This window comes from Pristiophorus japonicus, chromosome 10 (assembly GCF_044704955.1).
Source record: "Pristiophorus japonicus isolate sPriJap1 chromosome 10, sPriJap1.hap1, whole genome shotgun sequence".
Lineage (NCBI taxonomy): Eukaryota > Metazoa > Chordata > Chondrichthyes > Pristiophoridae > Pristiophorus > Pristiophorus japonicus.
This window is the reverse complement of record NC_091986.1, coordinates 165,279,166-165,301,888: the sequence shown is the minus strand read 5'-3', so window position 1 is coordinate 165,301,888 and position 22,723 is coordinate 165,279,166. Positions and strand designations below refer to the sequence as shown.

At 43.7% G+C, this 22,723-nt stretch overlaps 2 protein-coding genes across 2 annotated transcripts in view; one reads left to right on the top strand and one right to left on the bottom strand.

Annotated features, from left to right (window-relative positions):
- The window catches only part of LOC139275179 (protein POLR1D), a 41,568-nt gene extending 23,137 nt beyond the window's left edge, over positions 1–18,431 (bottom strand). The window contains exon 1 of the mRNA XM_070892290.1: positions 18,258–18,431. Coding sequence (XP_070748391.1) covers positions 18,258–18,283 — 26 coding nt within the window. The 5' untranslated portion in view covers positions 18,284–18,431. The remainder of the gene's footprint in view (positions 1–18,257) is intronic.
- A 439-nt stretch (positions 18,432–18,870) lies between these two features.
- Positions 18,871–22,723, top strand: part of lnx2a (ligand of numb-protein X 2a) — a 262,297-nt gene continuing 258,444 nt past the window's right edge. The window contains exon 1 of the mRNA XM_070892288.1: positions 18,871–18,994. The gene's annotated coding sequence lies outside the window, so the exon portion shown is untranslated. The remainder of the gene's footprint in view (positions 18,995–22,723) is intronic.

The following is a 22,723-nucleotide window of genomic DNA, read 5'->3' as shown; positions in this document are numbered from 1 at the left end:
CTAATCCTTTTCGAATCCATTTCTTAATCAGGACATACTACCCTGGTACCATGAGGGACAATTCGGGCGAAACTGGGAGGTCGAGGTGAGCATCTCGAACCTGGTTGTGGGCTATTCGCAGAGCCTGAGTCAGGGAAAGAACATAGGTGGTCATTTCCTCAGTCATGTGGTGGAACTGGACAGTGGAGGGGACATTCTGATTCCATGGGGTCCTAAGGGGCCTACCATAAATGACCTCAGCGGGGGTCAGTCTAGCCTTACCAGTGGGAGTAGTTCGGATCTGGAATAGGGCTATGGGAAGGAGTTTAAGCCAATTGAGTCCGATTGATAAAACCAAGCTTGCAAAACTGGTAGCAAGAGTTTGATTAGCACGTTCAACTAATCCCGCAGCTTGGGGTCGGTAGGCACAATGCAGCTGCTGGTTAATGTGCATCTGGGAACAGAATTCTTTGTTAACTTGGCCAATAAAGTGAGGGCCATTATCGGAACTCAGTCGAGCTGGGATACCATATCTAGGAACAATTTCCCTCATTAACACTTTAACAACAGTTTGAGCCTTATTGTCCCGGGTAGGGTAAGCTTCGATCCATTTGCTAAACACATCCACTATTACTAACACATATTTGTAACACTGAACTCTTTGCAACTCAATGTAGTCCAAATGCAAGGTCTCAAAGGGACCTTCTGTTAGGGGCGTTTTACCCCAATCACAGGGGACTCCCTTCCCTGGATTATGCTGTTGGCAAACAAGGCAGCGACTACTGATGTTCTGGGCCAGCGCCTGGAGTCTAGGGTGCCACCAAGTGGCCAAAAGCATGTCACTTGTTGTCCTTGCTCCACAATGAGTAGCAAAGTGCATACATTCAATAACCCATAAGGCCAACTCGTCAGACATGCAAGTCTGTTCCGCGGGAGTGGTCGAGTTTAGAGACATTGTCATAAGTACATCCATAATCTTTCCACAACAGTTTATCTTTTTCAGGAGCGTCCTCCTGTGCTTTAATGACATTTTGGATGGTTGGCATTGGTTTTTCCGAGGCTAACTTATCCTTTGTAGGATTTTTAGTTTGACTCATCATTCTGGGCACTACCATCTGTTGTCCACGAGAGGCCTGTTTGGCCTCTTGGTCAGCACAGCGGTTTCCTATATCAACCGGAGATTTTCCGGTAGTGTGGGCGGTACATTTGACAATGGCAATGTGCTTGGGGAGCATGAGGGCCTGCAATAAGTCAGATACTAGCTGCTTATGTGATATATCATTCCCATTTGAGGTTAGGAATCCCCAATTTTTCCATAATTGTCCGAAATCATGGGCTACCCCAAAGGCATACCCAGAGTCGGTATAGATATTGACCTTGAGGTCTTTAGCCAAGATACAGGCTCGGGTGAGGGCGAATAGTTCAGCTTGTTGGGCGGAAAAAGTCTCAAAGGCAGCAGATTCCAGGACCCGATTCTCCTGGTCTACTATGGCGTATCTCGAATTTCGTCCGCCTTCTGGGTCAATGGAAGAGCTTCCGTCAACATACATAATACAGTCAGGGTCCTCCATTGGTGCATCAACTAAATCTTCCCTGACCGAAGTGGCTTCTTGAATTAAAGACTCGGTTCTTCCTCATCTTGGGGTGGCTCGGTAAGAAAACAGGCCGGATTAATGGCAGTACAGTGCCGAAAGGTCAGCCTAGGGTTATTTAGTAGGTAGATCTCATATCTACTCTGCCTGGCCATGGTAAGATGTTGAGTCTGCAGTTGACCCAAGAGGGCAGCTACGGAGTGAGAGCTATATACAACAATATCCTGCTCGAGGGTAAGGTTGGCGGCAGATTGAAGGCTATTGTAGATGGCAGTTAATATTTGAGTACATACAGGGTGCCCCAAGGCAACAGGGTCTATTTTAGAAGAGTAGTAGGCAACAGGCCTATGCTTATCCCCGTGTTTGAGTTAAGACAGCGGTAGCACAATCTTTCAGGATCGTACAATACAGTTGAAAGGGCCGGTCATAGAGGGGCCGGCCCAAAGCCGGAGCTTGCAGCAGGGCTGTCTTTAGTTCCTTAAAGGCTTGGATGTCTGCGGTTTCTATTTCAAAGCTGCCTTCCTTGGTGGTGTACGGTGTGAGTTGCTTGGTCATCAGGGCAGCATTAGGGATCCAGGATCTACAGTAATTGATCATCCCCAACCACTGCCGCATTTGTCTAGCCATGCTAGGGACTGGAAACTGGCAGATGGGTTCGATTCAACTAGCCTCCAAGGCTTGGTGGGTGCCTGATAAAATGATCCCAAGAAATTTGACTTGAGACTGGCCAATTTTGACCTTTGATGGGGAAACTATGTATCCCAGGGAGGACAAGTAATTCAGTAACTGATTAGCATCCTCCGTGTTACTTGGTTCATCTGCGCTGGCTACCAGTTAATCGTCCACATACTGAATTAAAGTGGATCCCTTAGTCAGCGTGAGGGACTGTAACTGTTTCTGCAGGCACCTTGAGAATAAGGTCGGGGAGTGGATGAACCCTTGGGGAAGTCTAGTCCATGTATATTGCTGTCCCTGGTGAGTGAAGGCGAACAGATACTGACTCGCTTGGGCTAGCGGCAAGGTTAAGAAGGGGATTAACGACAGTATCTGTGTTGGGTTGGGAACCAGAGCGTGTAGGGGCTGGACGATAGCATTGATGGCTCGAAGGTCCTGGACCAAATGGAACTGATTTGTTTTGCCTGGCTTAGGGACTGCCAGTATTGGTGTATTACACGGGGACTGACATTGAACCAAAATCCCCTGTTCCACTAGTCCCTTGATCAATCGGTGGATACTTGGTATTGCCTGTGGTTTCAGTGGGTACTGACGGATGGAGGGCCAGTCCACATTGTCCTGTACTAGGATCTCAATCGGATCAATTGGAGTATAGCCCACTTGGGAGGGGTCCTCTGCCCATATGTGAGGATCCACGTAATCGGGTGCATTGGTACCGATATGGTAGCATAGTACCGTCAGAACCTTCTCGGGATCCCTGTGGAATTGGACCGTCCGGCCATATCCCACAATCTGCAAATCCGGGCTGGTAGGGTCAGCCTCGTCTATAGCTTGGCGCACCATAATTCCAAAATCTCTGGCATGGTGGGGAGGTACTACTTCGCGAGTGACGTGGGGTGCTACCGTTGGGGGCTGCCACCACAACTTTCTATTTATTTCCACGAAATCTGCTTTCCCCTCCGGTCCAGACACTCTGGCTCTTAGTAGGATTTCCCACTCCTCTCCGTGATCCTGGTAGAGATTCTGGAGATCCTGATTCTTACCACTAGGATCATAGGCTAGGGTCACATGATAGGGCGCTTGGGGCAAATCCGGGGACCACCACTGAGGGGTCCGGGTAGTGTAGCACTGCCGTTTAAAGGCTCCTTGCTTTACAACGATTCCATCATCCCCGCATTCCAGATGCAACTGAAATTTACAGAGGAGATCCCTAGCCATCAAGTTACAGTCCAAATTGGTGGTAATAACAAACCGATGTTCCACAGATTCTTCCTTGTAATTTACTTTGACTGGTTCTGACACTGCGAATGTTGAGACTTGTCCCAGGAACCCTGACAGTCCCTGTGTCTCGGTGGAGGCGGGGAGTTTAAGCTTCGATTGCACAGAGGACATGGAAGCTCCCGTATCTATTAAGAAGGGTTGCCACTCATTTTGAATTTTTAGCGATATCATTGGTTCCTCATCCGAGGAAAGTCCTTGTACAGTCAAGCTGCGTAGTCAGTATTGATATTCGGGTGATAGATGGGCAAAGGGGTTGTTCTGGGAGAAGTTAGTATAAGATCCCCGTCCTTGCCCCCCTCCTTTTCCTCCTCTTCCTTTTTCGTGCTGAGGGGAAGGGCATTGCCTGCTTTAATGTCCTTCCTGTCCACAATTAAAGCATCGTTCACTCCTTCCCCAGCCCTGGCCGCCTCCCGTACCCGATCGAGGGCCATAAGGGGGTCCATAGTTTGGGGGGCCGGGACCGTTGGGGTGTTGGGTATTCCCATATCCTTGGTTATCCACCCATCCCCTTACACAGCGCTGTGGTTCCATTTGATATCCCCTTGGGGCAGGTTTTGGTCCTTCCCCTCGAGGAGGCTCTTCCTCTCTAGTCACGTATTCAGTCTTGACCCGGGTTGGGGGCGCACCTCCCCCCTCTGCTTTATTTTCATGCCAATAATATTTCACTGCGCTCTCCATCTGGGCCCGACTGTTATCTGCCCAATTCATGTTATTGGTCCGGATAGCGTGAGCAATTGAATGGGGTAGGCACTGAAGTAGGATAACGCAGAATTAGGTGAATTATCCCCCGCCCGGAAGGCATTATCTCCAGATTGACCTCCGTATATTTCAATGAATCTTTCCATGAATGCGTCGGCATTTTCGTCTCGTTTGGGTTTAATTTCTAATACTGCGACCATACTGATGGGCTTCTGAAGGGTCGTGCCGAGGGTGGTGAAAACAGCATCTAGGCGGTCCTGGGTGTTATTAGGGTGTGCAGCCAACAATGCGTCATGGGTTGCATATCTTAAGTGAACTAGAAATCGGGAGTGCTCAAGTTGGGCTCAGGGTCTGCTGTACCAGGACCCACAGGTCCTTTGATTCTGCATTATAAACTGCAATGGTAGTCCGGAGATAATCTATAAGCTTGATAGGTTCCCTTTTTCGATCTGACATGGTGGCCAGAATGGCCATAATTTCGCTCGGTTTCCAAGGCACATAGATATCTATGGTGGGGTGGTCTGCAGCTTGTTGTGAGTCAGGGTTTGGCATTGGTCGAACCGGGAGCTGCCGCCAGGGCTTAGGGGTGGGGGTGTCAATCTCGGAAGACGTTTCTGGGTCGGAGGGTGGCTCTGAGCCGTCTGACTGTACGGCACCTCCGCGTCCCAATCGGCGGGAGGGTTTGTTTTGCCTTTCGCAACTGGCATTCTGACTAGCGGATTCACGGGACTGCTTATTCCTTTAACCTCCACCTTACACTCCGGCGGTAGGAGGTAAGGATAACCATAACCCCACACCAACGAACCAACAAGCCCAGACGGACCCTTATCCTCTGATAGTGACTCAAATCCCCAGTTCACGAGCCATGTAGCCGAGAGGACCAGATCTCCCACCCGGAAGGGCAAATCTATATCTCAAAGGGAAGGGGACTGTGGTAAGGGGCTAGGGGCTCTGGGAGGCGCCGTTGGGCACCGAGTCAGTGACCATTCATCAATTTCATCATCAGCCTCGGTCAACGCAAAGCCAACCATTTGACTATGTAGTGGGTCAATACCTTTCTGAGGTCCCAGTGGATCTCTTAGTACGTTTTTCGTGCGCGCACTTTTAAAAAAAAAGACGTCTACGGTTTTAACATGTCCTCCTTCTGTCAATGAGAGTCCTAATTTAGTGGTGTTTTCCTGCCAACTTGACAGAAGTGATGCATCTTTAAATTTTTGACAATGTCGCCACGTGGCAATTAAATTCTCGTCCCCTTCTCCAAATCAATCCCTGTGCCTTTTTTGCTATTTTCACGCTTCTAGTGCCACCTAGGGGCCATTGGTCATCTCCTAATAATTTGTTCAGGGCTCCAGATAACAGTCTGAATTCCTCACATAACTTTTGTAGCGGACTACCCACATCCGTAGTTTTATCTAACTGATTACCCATTCTCATGTCGCCCCGCGTATTGTAACTGTTTCTAATTAGTCCCGATTGTCCCCGCTTCGTCCCGCGGTGGTTTAGGTTACCTTATCCAGAGCCGAGGCGGACCAAGTGATATACAAGATCCATGCCACACCTGGCATAAGTACAATTTTAAATTTACACAGTCCTGCGTCGCTGCGCAGTTCACGTCGCCACGCAATTTGAATCCAATTAGTGCCTAGACGGGCCAAGTGATATACAAGGTCGACGTCACACCTGACTTGGACACTTATTTGATCTAGCCCGACCCTCCGCGCGATTTGATCTAGCCCTACCCGCCGCGTCGCCACGCGGATCGCGTCGTCCTGCGATTTGAATCCAATCAGTGCCTAGACGGGCCAAGTTATATACAAGGTCGACGTCACACCTGACTTGGACCCTTATTTAATCTAGCCCTATCTAACCTAGCTATCCCTACCCTCTGTCGTCGCGCGATTGTCTATCCCTCCGCGTCGCCCCGCGGTTTTCCTGTTCGCGTCGCCGCACGATAAGTCTTACTTAATTTGTTCTAGTTTCCAGATTTCCCTATCCTTTCGCGTCGCCGCGCGGTTTAAATCCAATCAGTGCCTAGACTGGCCAAGTGATATACAAGGTCGACGTCACACCTGACTTGGACACTTATTTCCTAAGTTTAGAAGGTATTCGCCAGATTGACCTGGATCCCGTTCAGACACTACCTGAGAACCAGCGAGTGGCCAAACTTTCCTCAGACTTTTGAAACTGAAGGAAACTGCAGTGGTATTTTAAAATATACTCACTCCAGTGGCCACTTTCCTCCCGTCTCGTCCAAGGCTAGTCTGGCTCTTAATTCGCAAGTTTTCGGCAGTCGTCCGTTGAGATCCCACTTCTGACACCAAATGTTGATTCTGGATTCTTTTCCTTTCAATCTGTTTCAGCGAATACACTGAGGCGAACACCAAAGAAGCTTATAACAAAGCAGTCTTTATTCTTTTTGTACCGGCCGGGACTTATCAGACAGAAGGAATGCTCTCTCGATAGAGCGCACCTACTTCCTACGGACAAGTGCCGTTACATTGTGAAGGCGCAACGGTTATACATTTTCAGTACAAGATACAATTAGTGTGACATTCAGTTCAGCCTATCCCCTTTGATCCCTCCTTCCCTTTGTCCACTCATTAGCCGATACCTGGCCTTCCTTGCCCAATTAAACACAAGCAAGCGGTTACAGCAACTGTTTTTCACAAAGAACTTTCTCACACATTGCTTCTAAATGTTACTAGTCACGCCAGTAAAATTGTAACTAAGACCGTGAGAAAGTCTGTTAATGGTGCTGATGTTGTAATATTTGCAGTCTGACATTTTGTTATTTTCCATTATTTCTTTGTTCAATTTCACTTTCTCTACATTTTCCCAAATTCTCAACTTCAATGTCTCTATACATTTTCAAACATTCACAATTAGGAGACCAAAATTGTACACAATATTCAAGGTGTGGCCTCACCAAGGCCCTGTACAACTGCATAAGACCTCCCTGCTTATATACTCAAATCCTCTCGCTATGAAGACCAACATGCCATTTGCCTTCTTCACAAATGTCATGTTGGTCTTCAAAACGAGAGGATTTGAGTACAGGAGAACTTGGATTCTGCGTTAAAGGAATCCAAAAACACGGAAATTGGCCCAGGTGCAGCAAAAATCAATGACACACTAAAGACGACAAATGGAAATATCCCAAATTAGTAGTAAAGTACCTGACTTAGCTTCTTACCTGCATAGTCATACCAACTCTTAAGGATGTTATGACAAATTCTTGCTCCCTTTGAGGTCACAAACCTCATCTGTTAACTATCACTTAAACTTGTCAATACAATTAAGACCCACTGAAAGTGTCACATCTCAGTATTTGTAATAGTTTATATACCGAGGAAATTTGAAACCCCACATGCTCAAACCCAAAATGAGTCTAAAAGATCTGAGGCTATAAAATTACTGTACAGATAAATGTATCATAATGCGGTGCTAAACCATTTAAATTAAAATTACCTCTTATTTAGTTGCTAATCTGTGTGAGTAAGCTGATCTCGGGTCCCTTCCTCCCTTCGCTGTGCCTTCAGCCATTGCTCTTTGCCCGATTGCTGTTATTGCCATTGCAATAACCCTTGCTGCAAAAGTGCATATGAGCTGATGCCAAGTAAAGACAGATCAAAGTCACATGGAGATTGACACACTTTTGTGTGATTGCTGAGGCGCTGTTGTACACCCAGACTCCTCCAGCCACTTTCTTCATGCGGGATCCACAATGCCAGATGCCAACTGTTCTCCTCTTCATCTTAGTCTTGCCACACAATGAGCAATGTGTACTTGGCAAGCTGGCTAATTTCAATCTTTACCATCTTTCTCAGTCAGGCTCTATATCGGAGTATTGTAAAAGTGTACTATAGGAACAGAAATCTTGTGAATTGAACACAAGAAAGTAACCATCAATTATCCAATGCAATATAGTATTGGAGAAAATCTAACTATTGTATAATGGAAAAATCGTTTCCAAACATGCCAATATTTTATGACAGAAAAACTAAATATGAACATATCACCATCATGATTTTGGTGATGAAATAATTGGAATCACTGAAAATCCTCTTCTTCTGTCACCCACCATTCTTTTCTCAGACACTGAAATTTTCAATGTCCAAAATAATGTTTAAAACAAAAGTAACTAAAATATATATATTTCACAACAACTCCTCCAGTTGCCAACTGCGCAGAAGCATACTGCGCACTCCAATAAACGGAAGCATGATGTTTCTGCTTTTTAAAAATCGAGCCGCTAACGAGCTCGTTCTCTTCTCGGCTTTTTAAAAAAAAAACCCACTCCCATCACGAATTGACAGCGCCCATGTGCAGACCACCTCCAGTTCATTAACAGCAGTCGCGTACATAAATGTATCCACTTAACTACCTTTTGTTTGGTTTTATATCATCATTAAAGTTTTTACAAATAGGCTACAGCCTTTCCCAAAGCTGGAGCATGGACTTGATGTTTTTGCTTAGCGCAGTGACTCTAAAGGCAGGTTCTTTAGAACATAAGAACATAGCAAATAGGAGCAGGAGAAGGCCATAAGGCCCCTCGAGCCTGCTCCGTTATTTAATAAGATCATGGCTGATCCGATCATGGATTCAGGTCCACTTCCCTGCCCGCTCCCCATAACCCCTTATTCCCTTTTCGTTTAAGAAACTGTCTATTTCTGTCTTAAATTTATTCAACGTCCCAGCTTCCACAGCTCTCTGAGGCAGCGAATTCCACAGATTTACAACCCTCAGAAGAAATTTCTCCTCATCTCAGTTTTAAATGGGCGGACCCTTATTCTAAGATTATGCCCTCTAGTTCTAGTCTCCCCTATCAGTGGAAACATCCTCTCCAATGTATAGAGGCCCAACCTACTCAACACTTCCTCATAAGTCAACCCTCTCATCTCTGGAATCAACCTAGTGAACCCTTCTCTGAACTGTCTCCAAAGCAAGTATATCGTTTTGTAAATATGGAAACCAAAACTGCACGCAGTATTCCAGGTGTGGCCTCACCAATACCCTGTATAATTATAGCAAGACTTCCCTGCTTTTCTTGGCCTTCCTGATCACTTGCTGTACCTGCATACTATCCTTTTGTGTTTCATGCACAAGTACCCCCAGGTCCCACTGTACTGTAGCACCTTACAATCTTTCTCCATTTAAATAATAACCTGCTCTTTGATTTTTTTTCTGTCAAAGTGCACGACCTCACACTTTGCAACATTATACTCCATCTGCCAAATTTTTGCTCATTCCTGTCTGTCCTTTCGCAGATTTTTTGTGTCCTCCTCACACATTGCTTTTCCTCCCATCTTTGTATCGTCAGCAAACTTAGCTACGTTACTCTCTGTCCCTTCCTCCAAGTCATTATAGATTGTAAATAGTTGATCCGTGCGACACCCCACTAGTTACCGATTGCCAACCTGAGAATGAACATTTATCCCTACTCTGTTTTCTGTCAAGTTAGCCAATCCTCTATCCATGCTAATATATTACCCCCAACCCTGTGAACTTTTATCTTGTGCATCTTTTATGTGGCACCTTGTCAAATGCCTTCTGGAAGTCCACATCCACTGGTTCCCCTTTATCCACCCTGTTCGTTACATCCTCAAAGAACTCCAACAAATTTGTCAAACATGACTTCCCCTTCAGAAATCCATGCTGACTCTGCCTGACCGAATTTTGCTTTTCCAAATGTCCTGCTGCTGCTTCTTTAATAATGGACTCCAACATTTTCCCAACCACAGATGTTAGGCTAACTGGGCTATAGTTTCCTGCTTTTTGTTGGCCTCCTTTTTTTAAAATAGGGGCGTCACATTTGCAGTTTTCCAGTCTGCTGGGTCCTCCCCAGAATCCACAGAATTTTGGTAAATTACAACCAATGCATCCACAATCCCTGCCGCTACTTCTCAAGACCCTAGGATGCAAGCTGTCAGGTCCAGGGGATTTATCTGCCTTTAGTCCCATTATCTTACTGAGTACCACCTCCTTAGTGATTGTGGTTGTTAAGTTCCTCCTCCCCTATAGCCCCTTGACTATCCACTTTGGGAATATTGTTTAGAAAGTATTAAGTTGAGGGAGAGAAAAACACAAGCAGAGTTCTCATTCCAATTTGATTTTCTTTAGTTAATTGAATTTTGAAGACAAACAAAGGATCTAATTATTACCTGTGTGTTGTTGATACTTACAAAATAAACATTCTAATTAATAACACCTGTGAAAGAAGATGGATAGACACCCTGGGGACAAAGAGTGAGAAGGGAAGCGAAAGAAAGTTGCAGATACACAATTTCAGAAACCAACCACAAAATACATATGCTTGCAAAGAACTCTAAGATGCCCCATCCCAGGTACCTGCCTTCTCCTTCACCTCACTTGCTCCCTTTCCATAAGTTCTACCAAATCCCACATTCCCCACCCTAGACCAAAGATCTCCCCATGCTGACAAACCTCATCATAGGCAGTCCCTCAAAATCGAGAAAGACTTGCTTCCACTCCTGAAGTGAGTTCTCAGGTGACTGAACAGTCCAATTCGGGAATTACAGTCTGTCTGTCCCACCTGCAACAGTCATTGGCAGAAAGGGTGGGTGGGGTGTCTGGTTTGTCACATGCTCCTTCCGCTGCCTGCTCTTGGCGACAAGATTTGAGGTACTCAGCTTCCTCCCAGATGCTCTTCCTCCACTTCGGGTGGTCTTTGGCCAGGGACTCCCAGGTGTAGGTGGGGGTGTTGCATTTTATCAAGGAGACTTTGAGGGTGTCCTTGAAATGTTTCCACTGCCCACCTAGGGCTCGCTTGCCGTGTAGGAGTTCCAAGTAGAACGCTTGCTTTGGGAGTCTTTGTCCGCAATGTGGCCCAACCAACGGAGCTGGTAGAGTGTGGTCAGTGCTTCGATGCCAAACCTCAGCAGTGCTGCTAGAATCCAGGGCTCCCATGTCAGTGCTACCAAGGTGGAGGACCATACCAGGGCGAAAAAAAAAAACCCAGACCATCTCCAGTTCTCCTGAAATGCAGCACTGCCCCCAGCTAATGTCAAATGTCTAACTCCATCTGGTATATCTTGCAAATCCCCTGGGAGGACAGATGCACCAACATTAGCGTCCTCGACCAAGCCAACATCTCCAGCATTGAAGCACTGACCACACTTGATCAGCTCCGCTGGGCAGGCCATATCGTTCGCATGCCAGACACAAGACTCCCAAAGCAAGCGCTCTACTCGGAACTCCTTCACGACAAACGAGCCAAAGGTGGACAGAGGAAACGTTACAAGGACACCCTCAAAGTCTCCCTGAAAAAGTGCAACAACCCCACTGACACCTGGGAGTCGCTGGCCAAAGATCGCCCTAAGTGGAGGAAGTGCATGCGGGAGGGCGCTGAGCACCTCGAGTCTCATTGCTGAGAGCATGCAGAAATCAAGCGCAGGAAGCGGAAAGAGCTTATGGCAAACCTGTCCCACCCACCCTTTCCCTCAATGACTATCTGTCCCACCAGTGACAGGGACTGTGGCTCTCGTATTGGACTGTTCAGCCACCTAAGGACTCATATTTAAAAGAGTGGAAGCAAGTCTTCCTCGATTCCAAGGGACTGCCTATGATGATGCTGATCTTGCATACCATCTTGTGATTCTCAGCTTTGAAATTGATGAAGAATAAAAGAAAATACATAAGTTCGACTCATTTATCGTTTTCAGAGTCACGGAATTTGAACCCCAAAACATCAGTACAAATCAGATTACCACTTGATACAAATGCAATTTGACTTCTAGTTACTGTAAATGAGGAGTCCAGATGTTGGCCTTTTAAATGGCATAAACATCCTCTGACTTGCTGTGGGCATCACAACAGGAGATCTGCTAGTACAAAACAAAAATCACCCTCTGACTGCTGGTTGAAAAATAGATATGCCCTGTATCACATTTGCAGAATAGGAGGTATTCTTTGAAGTCAAGTTCAAAGCACTTACTTATGGGGATGAGGGGGTTGACTTATGAGGAAAGGTTGAGTAGTTTGGGCCTCTACTCATTAGAATTCAGAAGAATGAGGTGATCTTATCAAAATGTATAAGATTATGAGGGGGCTTGACAAGGTGGATGCAGAGAGGATGTTTGCACTGATGGGGGAGACTAGAACTAGAGGGCACGATCTTAGAATAAGGGACCGCCCATTTAAAACGGAGATGAGGAGGAATTTCTTCTCGGAGGGTTGTAAATCTGTGGAATTTGCTGCCTCAGAGCTGTGGAAGCTGTGTCATTAAATACATTTGAGACAGAGATAGACAGTTTCTTAAAAGATAGGGTGATATGGGGTTATGGGGAGCAGGCGTGGAAGTGCAGCTGAGTCTATGATCAGATCAGCCATGATCTTACTGAATGGCGGAGCAGGCTCGAGGGGCCGTATGCCCTACTCCTGTTCTTATATTTTTATACATTGTCGGGATGTGAGCATTGCTCCCCTCGAAGACAGTGGGCCTTCTTATTGAACCATTGCAGTCTGTGTGGCAAGGTTATTCTTTGTAGAGGTTTAAGACAATTGAGTGTCATGTTAGCCACTTTAGAGGGCAGTTATGAGTCAACAATTTGGTGTGGCTAGACTGGGTAAGGAAGGCAAGTTTCCTTCCCTAAAGGGCATTACTGAACCAGTTATTTGTTTTATGACAATCTAACAGCTTCATGGTCAATTTACCGGTGGCAGCTTTTTAAAAAAAAAAACACCTTCCAGATTTAAAAAAAACTTGAATTAAATCTGCATAGTGGAGTTTGAAATCCCATTTTCTGGATTATTTTAGTTCAGTCCTTCGCATTTGCAAAAAAGGGGTACTGAGGTTAAACATTGAAATAGAAAATAGGTACAGGAGTAGGCCATTCGGTCCTTCGAGCCTGCACCACCATTCAATAAGATCATGGCTGATCATTCCCTCAGGACCCTTTTCCTGCTTTCTCTCCATACCCCTTGATCCCCTTAGCCATAAGGGCCATGTCTAACTCCCTCTTGCATATATCCAATGAACTGGCATCAACAACTCTCTGCGGCAGGGAATTCCACAAGTTAACAACACTCTGAGTGAAGAAGTTTCTCCTCATCTCAGTCCGAAATGGCCTACCCCTTATCCTAAGACTGTGTCCCCTGGTTCTGGACTTCCCCAACATCGGGAACATTCTACCCGCATCTAACCTGTCCCGTCCCGTCAGAATCTTATACATTTCTATGAGATCCCCTCTCATCCTTCCAAACTCCAGTGAATAAAGGCCCAGTTGATCCAGTCTCTCCTCATATGTTAGTCCTGCCATCCCGGGAATCAGTCTGGTGAACCTTCGCTGCACTCCCTCAATAGCAAGAACGTCCTGCCTCAGATTAGGAGACCAAAACTGAACACAATATTCCAGGTGAGGCATCACCAAGGACCTGTACAACTGCAGTAAGACCTCCCTGCTCCTATACTCAAATCCCCTAGCTACGAAGGCCAACATACCATTTGCCTTCTTCACCGCCTGCTGTACCTGTATGCCAACTTTCAATGACTGATGAACCATGACACCCAGGTCTCGTTGCACCTCCCCTTTTCCTAATCTGCCACCATTCAGATAATATTCTGTCTTCGTGTTTGTGCCCCCAAAGTGGATAACCTCACAATTATCCACATTATACTGCATCTGCTATGCATTTGCCCACTTACCTAACCTGTCCAAGTCACCCTGCAGCCTCCTAGCGTCCCCCTCACAGCTTACACCGCCACCAAGTTTAGTGTCATCTGCAAACTTGGAGATATTCCACCCAATTCCTTCATCCAAATAATTGATGTATATTGTAAAGAGCTGGGGTCCCAACACTGAGCCCTGCGGCACTCCATTAGTCACTGTCTGCCATTTTGAAAAGGACCCATTTATCCCGACTCTCTGCTTCCTGTCTGCCAACCAGTTCTCTATCCACGTCAGTATATTACCCCCAATACAATGTGCTTTGATTTTGCACACCATTCTCTTGTGTGGGACCTTGCCAAAAGCCTTTTGAAAGTCCAAATACACCACATCCACTGGTTCTCCCTTGTCCACTCTACTAGTTACATTCTCAAAATATTCCAGAAGATTTATCAAGCATGATTTCCCCTTCATAAATCCATGATGACTTGAACCAATCCTGTCACTGCTTTCCAAATGCGCTGCTATTTCATCTTTAATAATTGATTCCAACATTTTCCCCACTACTGATGTTAAGCTAACCGGTCTATAATTACCTGCTTTATCTCTCCCTCCCTTTTTAAAAAGTGGTGTTACATTAGCTACCCTCCAGTCCATCGGAACTGATCCAGAGTCGATAGACTGTTGGAAAATGATCACCAATGCATCCACTATTTCTAGGGCCACTTCCTTAAGTACTCTGGGATGCAGACTATCAGGCCCCGGGGATTTATCGGCCTTCAATCCCATCAATTTCCCTAACACAATTTCCCACCTAATAAGGATATCCTTCAGTTCCTCCTTCTCACTAGACCCTCGGTCCGCTAGTACTTCCGGAAGGTTATTTGTGTCTTCCTTCGTGAAGACGAACAAATACTTTGCTTCCATTGGTCTGCCATTTCTTTGTTCTCCATTATAAATTCACCTGAATCTGACTGCAAGGCACCTACGTTTGTCTTCACTAATCTATAGATATGTAAAGAGAAAAAGCAGCGTTTGCAGTCAGTTTTTACGTTCCCGGCAAGCTTCTTCTCGTACTCTATTTCCCCCCCTTAATTAAACCCTTTGTCCTCCTCTGCTGAAATCTAAATTTCTCCCAGTCCTCGGGTTTGCTGCTTTTTCTGGCCAATTTATATGCCTCTTCCTTAGATTTAACACCAACCTTAATTTCCCTTGTTAGCCACCTTCCCCATTTTATTTTTATGCCAGACAGGGATGTACAATTGTTGAAATTCATCCATGTGATCTTTAAATGTTTGCCATTGCCTATCCGCCGTCAACCCTTTAAGTATCATTTGCCAGTCTATTCTAGCCAATTCACGCCTCAAACCATCAAAGTTACCTTTCCTTAAGTTCAGGACCCTAATTTCTGAATTAACTGTCACTTTCCATCTTAATAAAGAATTCTACCATGTTATGGTCACTCTTCCCCAAGGGCCCTGACACAATAAGATTGGTAATTAGTCCTTTCACAGTACACATCACCCAGTCTAGGGTGGCCAGCTCCCTAGTTGGCTCCTCGACATATTGGTCTGGAAAACCATCCCTAATACACCCCAGGAAATCCCCCTCCACCGCATTGCTACCAGTATGGTTAGCCCAATCAATATGTAGATTAAAGTCACCCATGATAACTGCTGTACCTTTATTGCATGCATCCCTAATTTCTTCTTTGATGCTGTCCCCAACCTTACTACTACTGTTTGGTGGTCTGTACACAACTCCCACTCGCGTTTTCTGCCCCTTGGTATTCCGTAGCTCCACCCATACCGATTCCACATCATCTAAGCTAATGTCCTTTCTTACTATTGCATTCATTTCCTGTTTAACCAGCAATGCCACCCCGCCTCCTTTTCCTTTCTGTCTAATGATCAGCCATGATCTTATTGAATGGTGGTGCAGGCTCGAAGGGCTTACTCCTGCACCTATTTTCTGTTTCTATATATGTTGGGGCCTCAACTATTCACAGTACAGATCAACAACTTAGATGATGGCATAGAAAGTCATATATCCAAATTTGCCGATGACACAAAGACAGGTGGAATTGTAGGCAGTGTGGATGGAAACATAAAATGACAAAGGGATATTGACAGATTAAGTGAATTGGCAAAACTGTGGCAAATGGATTTCAATGTATTCAAATGTGAGGTCATCCACTTTGGACTTAAAAAGGATAGAACAGGGAACCTTCTAAATGATGACAGGCTAAACAGTGGAGGTTCAAAGAGACTTCGGGGTTCAGGTACATCGATCATTAAAATGTCATGAACAGGTACAGAAAATAATCTAAAAGACTAATGGGATGCTGGCCTTTATATTTAGAGGACTTGAATACATGGGGGTAAAAGTTATGCTGCACTATACAAAACCTTGGTTGAACCATACCTGGAGTACTGTGAGCAGTTCTGGGCACCACACCTCAGGAAGGATGTATTGGCCTTGGAGGGAATCCAGGGTAAGTTTATCAAAATGATACCTGGACTTCAAGGATTAAGTTACAAGGAGAGATTACAGAACCTAAGATTGTATTCCCTAGAATTTAGAAGGGTCAGGGGTGATCTGGTTGAAGTTTTCAAGATATTATGGGGAACAGATAGAGTAGATAGTGAGAAACTATTTCCACTTGTTGGGGAGTCTAGCACTAGGGGCCAAAGTCTATAAAGATTAGAGCCAGACTTTTCAGGAGTGAAATTTGGAAACGCTGCTACACAAAAGGTGGCAGACCTTTGGAATGTTCTTCCACAAATGGCAATTGATGCTAGATCAATTGTTAATTTTAAATGGGAGATTGCTAGCTTCTGTTAACCAGAGGTATAAAGGGATATTGGCCAAATGCAGGTATATTGAGTTAGGTCGCAGATCAGCCATGATCTCATTGAATGGCAGAGCAGGCATGAAGGGCTGAATGGCCTACTCCTGTTCCTATGTTCCTTCCTATTGATGCAGTATTTCAGTAGCAATGCAAGCGTAATTACAGATACATTATCCAGTCAAATTGTTGTGGAGAACATTATGTCTGTGCATGCCACTGCCTGCAGGGTGCTGCTTTCTGGCCTCTGACTCAGGCCATTTTCTTCCCAGTATAACTGCTGTTGGTGCAAATAAAAAAAAAAAAGCCCTTTAATTCCCCAGATAATGACTTATAAATGCCCTCTTGGCTACTAGTACTAGTTACTGTCAGAGAAATTAATAAGTCTCAGGATTTCCCATTTTGAACTCAGATCTATTGATAACATCTTGGAAATTTCATCAGTTTGTTTCCTTTTTGCTTTGCACCAGCTACAGTATAACTTTTCAACATAAGCCATTCCTCAAAATATCTGGAAATCTCAACAAGTCAGGCAGCATCTGTGGAGAGGAAGCAGAGTTAACATTTCGGGTTGATGATCCTTCCTCTCCACAGATGCTGCCTGACCTACTGAGATTTCCAGCATTTTGTTTTTATTCCAGAATCCGCAGTATTTTGCTTCAAAAATATCTCAACTTGTATGGATGGGGAAAAAAAAGCAGACAGTCTTATGAATTCTCGAGAAACTAATCCAAGTTGGTTGGAAACAGAATTATTGCAGGTATTTTGAATGCACACATATGGACCTCTACTTCACCCTATTCAGGCAACAGAACTAGGCAGTGAAATTGCAGCTCCCTGCTTGCATCCTTGCTGAATTGCAATCAGTCCTGTACCAGTGGTTACAATGCAAAGGCAACATAAGGGAGCTCTCAACTCTCAAAATGAAGATATTTTCAAAGAACATAATTAGGCTGCATATAGAGACATTACACTTTTTTTTGATTTTCAAAATAACAGCAGTAGCCAACTGAAATATCATCATGAGCCTACACACAAACAGTGCATATGCTCCAGCGGTGAGGTCGACTATGCCAATGAGAGTGCAATGTCACGGCATAGCGTCACTTGCCCCAATCATAACTCACTGGCATTCAATGTGAGGGCAGCTTGACTTTATGCAGCCACTGATTGACCAAGTCCCGCTGCTGAGGCCATGACATGTTCAAGATTTGAGAGATGCAAATCACCACTGCAAGAAACACGTCACGTCACACCAACCGATCCAGCCTGGGCTGATACATGTGTGTATACACACACACACATACATATATACATACATACATACATAGACACACTTAGGAACATGCCAGGCGTCAGGAGGCCTGGAACAGAAGCAACACGGAGCAGGTAATAAGAAAAGCTTTAAATAGTTCCTTTTAAATTTAAAAAAATTGGTTGCCGAGACGACTACCGGAGAGGAACAACAGGCCCTGTCACGATGGTCACAGCGCAACCCGCATTAACACGGTCCCTATTTGAAGGGTCGAGTGCGTTTCGCAGTCAGACAATGTTTACCTCTCGAGCTCGCCATCTTTCTCCATGACAACCCCGCGCGCCTCTCACTTCGCTTTACCCTCTCGAATTGGTCGGTTACTTTTCAAAATAGCGGCTCTCTGCACGAACGCTTCCTCAACAGAGGCCGCGCGAGGACCGCTAAAGACCAACGTATCCCCGCCCCTGTACACAAACCATAAAGACCTGCTTCACCTGCCTGATCACAGCTACCCCAAAATAAAACCCTCCACTTAAATCTCCGCAAACTGTTGGTTGAAACAGCAAACGTTAAGTGCATATCTGCGGGAAATAAACTACACATTCTTGAGGAATTATATATTTTCTCTCTCTTCCCCACCCCATACACAAACCCACCCCCTTTCATTCATGCAGGCAACGTACGAAGACAGAAAGGTTTCTCACGCCGGGCTCACTCTAACTTGTTTGGGGAGGCGGGGCGGGATATCTCGCCTCCTGCTCTTTGATTAGAGCTTCCCTCCTTCTTGCGTCATTCAGTGGCAGGAACGGCGAGATGTCTCGAGTTATAATTGGACACCTCTCCTGTCAATCAGAGGAGGTAGCACCTCAGTCAAGCAAGTTCGTTTGACTTGTAATTTTTGTGCAAATCTTATGCACCAAGACGAAGTTCTCGGCAATAAATTCTGTCCAGTCCCCTTGAAATATTCAGTTGCTTGCACGATTCCTTGCAATAATATGAAATTGTATCGTCAGTGGATGCGGTTTTACACCAACAGAAGGTAAAGTATATTTTTTAAAAGCGGCTACATGCTATTTATTTCGCTCTTACTTGTATCTTGACAACAGAAGAACCTTGGCGAGAGGAGGGAGCGTGTGAGAGAGAAAGCGAAGCGCTTTCTATTTCACCCCCTGCTCCCCAAAAAAATCAGTCATTTTAATATGAAATCCTCCCGCTCGGTGGAATGTTATTTTTCTACAGCCAGCGGCTGCGTAGGATGAAGGTTCGAAGCGCAGTGTAGCCGGCTGGTGTGTATGTGTCAGTGTGTGTGTCACAGTCTATAGGAGCGCGGGGCTGATGTGACAGTTATTCGGGGAGCTGCTGTAATGAGATGTAAACAGAGATTGGTCGCAGCGGCTGCTTTGATGTTTGACTTCGTGCGTCTGCACATCTCGCCGTGCTTTCAGGAGTGTTTATTATTGCTCTCAGACGTGACGGGTTTTATATATATATATATATATATATATATATAAAGTTTTAAATTAATATGTGTATGCGTATACATCTATCTATCTCTTTATTTATTATATATATAGTGTGTATATGTATATGCATATATATGTCTGAATATATGTATAATGTGTGTGCCTGTATATGTGTGTATAATTTAAAACCTGTCACTTCTGAGAGCAATAATAAACATAGATGTATAAATGTTTTCCAGATTTCCAACATCCGCAGAATTGTGCTTTAGTATAGATATATAATGTGCTCATTTTTAACAATGATTTTCCATTTTTTACTGTTGTTATTATTGAAGTATTGTACCTTTCCCGTCAATCTGTTAATTTGCAGAATTGCTCAGATCACTTTGGCTGTCAATGTGACCAGCGCAGGACCAAGTTTCTTTTGACCTTGCATAGTTTTGTAAGGAGAAACGTTTAGCTCAGAAAATATTCTTGCGTTAGCAAAATGTAAAGACTTATTACATTAAGTTGTGATTTATATACTTTCATGCAGTGCATATGTATTTTAGCATCAAAAGTTTTAAATTAATGGTGTGGCTCAATTAAACAGTTGCGAATTTTATTTGCAGCAACCTTAATAATCTTCATGCAAATGTGTTCGCATTTTGCTAGTTTGTCTTTTTCCAAACTGAAGGAACTGTGTTGTTGATTTTTAAATAGTCATAGTGCCGTAGCAGTGCGAATCCCCTTAAGTTATTGCATCAATTTAACCCTTTATTTAATTTTGTTTGCGTTTTGGTCGTGTATTATTTAGCATTGTATAATAACTGATTCAAAATTGATTTGGCAATGATTTTGACACGAGTTTATTATAATTCGAATTTTTAACACCTTTGGGCATCAGGGACCTTGTTTAATAGGCACTTGTATGAATGTTCATTTATATACACTCTCCTGTACTTAGAATTGCTTTGTTCAGCAGTAACAAAATTAGATCAGTGAAATTCAGTGTCACCCCATATCTTAGTCATGATTTACATGTGGCTAATAGGAAATCCAGATGTGGCTACTTGCAATTCTTAATAATGAATTAAAAAAAACAAGTAGTCGATACTGTTGTTGAATATATGAACAGATTTTGCTGGAGTGAGGCATCTCACAGCGCGTACCATTAGTTAGATTTACAATTGCACATTTAGGTTTAAATTTTTTTTTAAGTTGCTGGAAATACGAGCTGATAATGACACAGGGAAAGCAACAGGGCATCTGGGACCTTACTGAACAACAGGATCGTGTATCTCCTTAACCAATGAGATTTAAGGATTGAGCAGAAAACAGGAAGGACTGAGCAGGAGGGTGAATTAGAGTGGGTGAATTCAATGTCAAATTGGATACAGAAAGAGAAATAAAGAGAGGGAAAGAAAGATTGGATTAAGAGAGAGAAAAAAGAGACAGAAAGGAAAAGTACTTTAAAAATAAATATATATATATTAAAAATCTAAAACAATTCATAATCTGAAGGAATGTGACTCCACACTTGTAATTATTTACTTTAAAGATTGATTGGTAGTCGTTAACAATTATTACGTTGTTAAAAGGGTCCTTATGTTATTACTTACTAGACTTAACTTTCTGTGGCGAGTTTAATGTGAATTAATTTAAAATGCAGCAACATCATCATAAATAACGGGGAGGTTAAGTGCGAGATGCCATTTTTTGAAAGCTAATTGTTCAGCGGCTCAAATCAGCCAATAATTTGTGGCGATTCACAATTCACAGGGTATCTCTTCCTCGCTACAAATTGTTGGGCAATTTGCGCATTAATAATGGCGTGCGTCGTTTAGACAGCGTTATTTTTGCAGAAAAATTAGTCCATGATCTCACTACTCGTATTTGCACAGTCTGTGATTGTGCATACTTTGTTGGTAAAATGGTAAGAAGAAAAACCGTGTGTGTGTTTTGATCATTGTGAGTGCTATACTTCCTTGGTTACTTAATGGTGGTGGATGTTTGTTAAGTAAATATACACGTGAAATACATTTTAGTTGTACTGTGTGTGTGTATTAAGGCATTTTCTACTAAAATTAGTGGCTAAAACTGTGTCGCTGTAGTCATGTGGCTTGTCAGCAATTTGATTTGGATAACTGGTGAAACCAACAGCTTATTAGGATTGAACCGTCCTAGGACTAATGTAGATTTATTACCCGAGGTCCCAGGCATAACTGTTGTACACTAAACAACTGTCTTTCATTGTCCAACTATCCTGCTGTATCATAGAGCTCATGATCAAATGTAATTGTAAAATCCTGGAATCCCACTTAAAATAGAATTTGATGTTGTTGTAGTTTGTAGTCACTATAAACCAATGTGAGTTCCCCATAACATTGATACATATTCTGGAATTCTATGCAATAAAACTGATGTATTCAGTCACTAATATATAGGACATGAATTGTTTCTGACAATGGAAAAGGCTGTTGGTTGTGGCTTTGCACATTTTTTTAAATACCTAATATCTGAGGTGCATACTTTTCGTATGGAGACTATACATAACAAAGTACAAAACTTAACATTGTGAAATCTGATATTTACTTATTTATCAAACACTAACAACTGCAGATAGTTGGAGCTCCATAATTGTCCATCTGTATAAGGAAGGGCAATTTATTTTCCTGGGGTGCTGTACGTTTGAATAAAGAACATTTCTGTTCTCCCACTGTTAGTAAAAACACAAGCAAACATTAGGTGGAGGAGGTGATCTGCAGCAGTTGTATGACAAGGTTATGCACAATCTTTTTTGTCAAAGGCTGGTATTTTTCTTTTTGTGGGCAGAAGCAAAACCAGAAATTAGTGTGTATATAGATTATTCATAAGAACCTTTTTTAATTTAGCAATCACCACTGGTTTAGCATAATGTATGAATGCAAAACGATTGCTTGCATCATGTAAACACTGCATGATAAAACTCATACTCGACCAACACTTTTTTGTTTACATTGTAATCAAAAGTGTAGAAAATAAAGCAAACTGTCATAAATGTGTCGGAGTATTTTGAAAGTGCAGTACAATGTTGGGCTTCAGATAAGTATTGTCTCATGGAGAAATCCAGATCAAGAGGGCAGAATAAAATTAGAGGTGGGTCATTTAGGAGTGAAATCAGGAAGTACTTTTTCACAAAGGGTAGTGAAAATCTGGAACTCTCTTCCCCCAACATGCTGCAGATGCTAAGACAATTAAAGTTTTGAGGACTGAGATAGATAGATTTCTTTTGTTAGGTAAGGGTATCAAAGGATATGGAGCAAAGTGGTAAAAGGAGTTCAGGT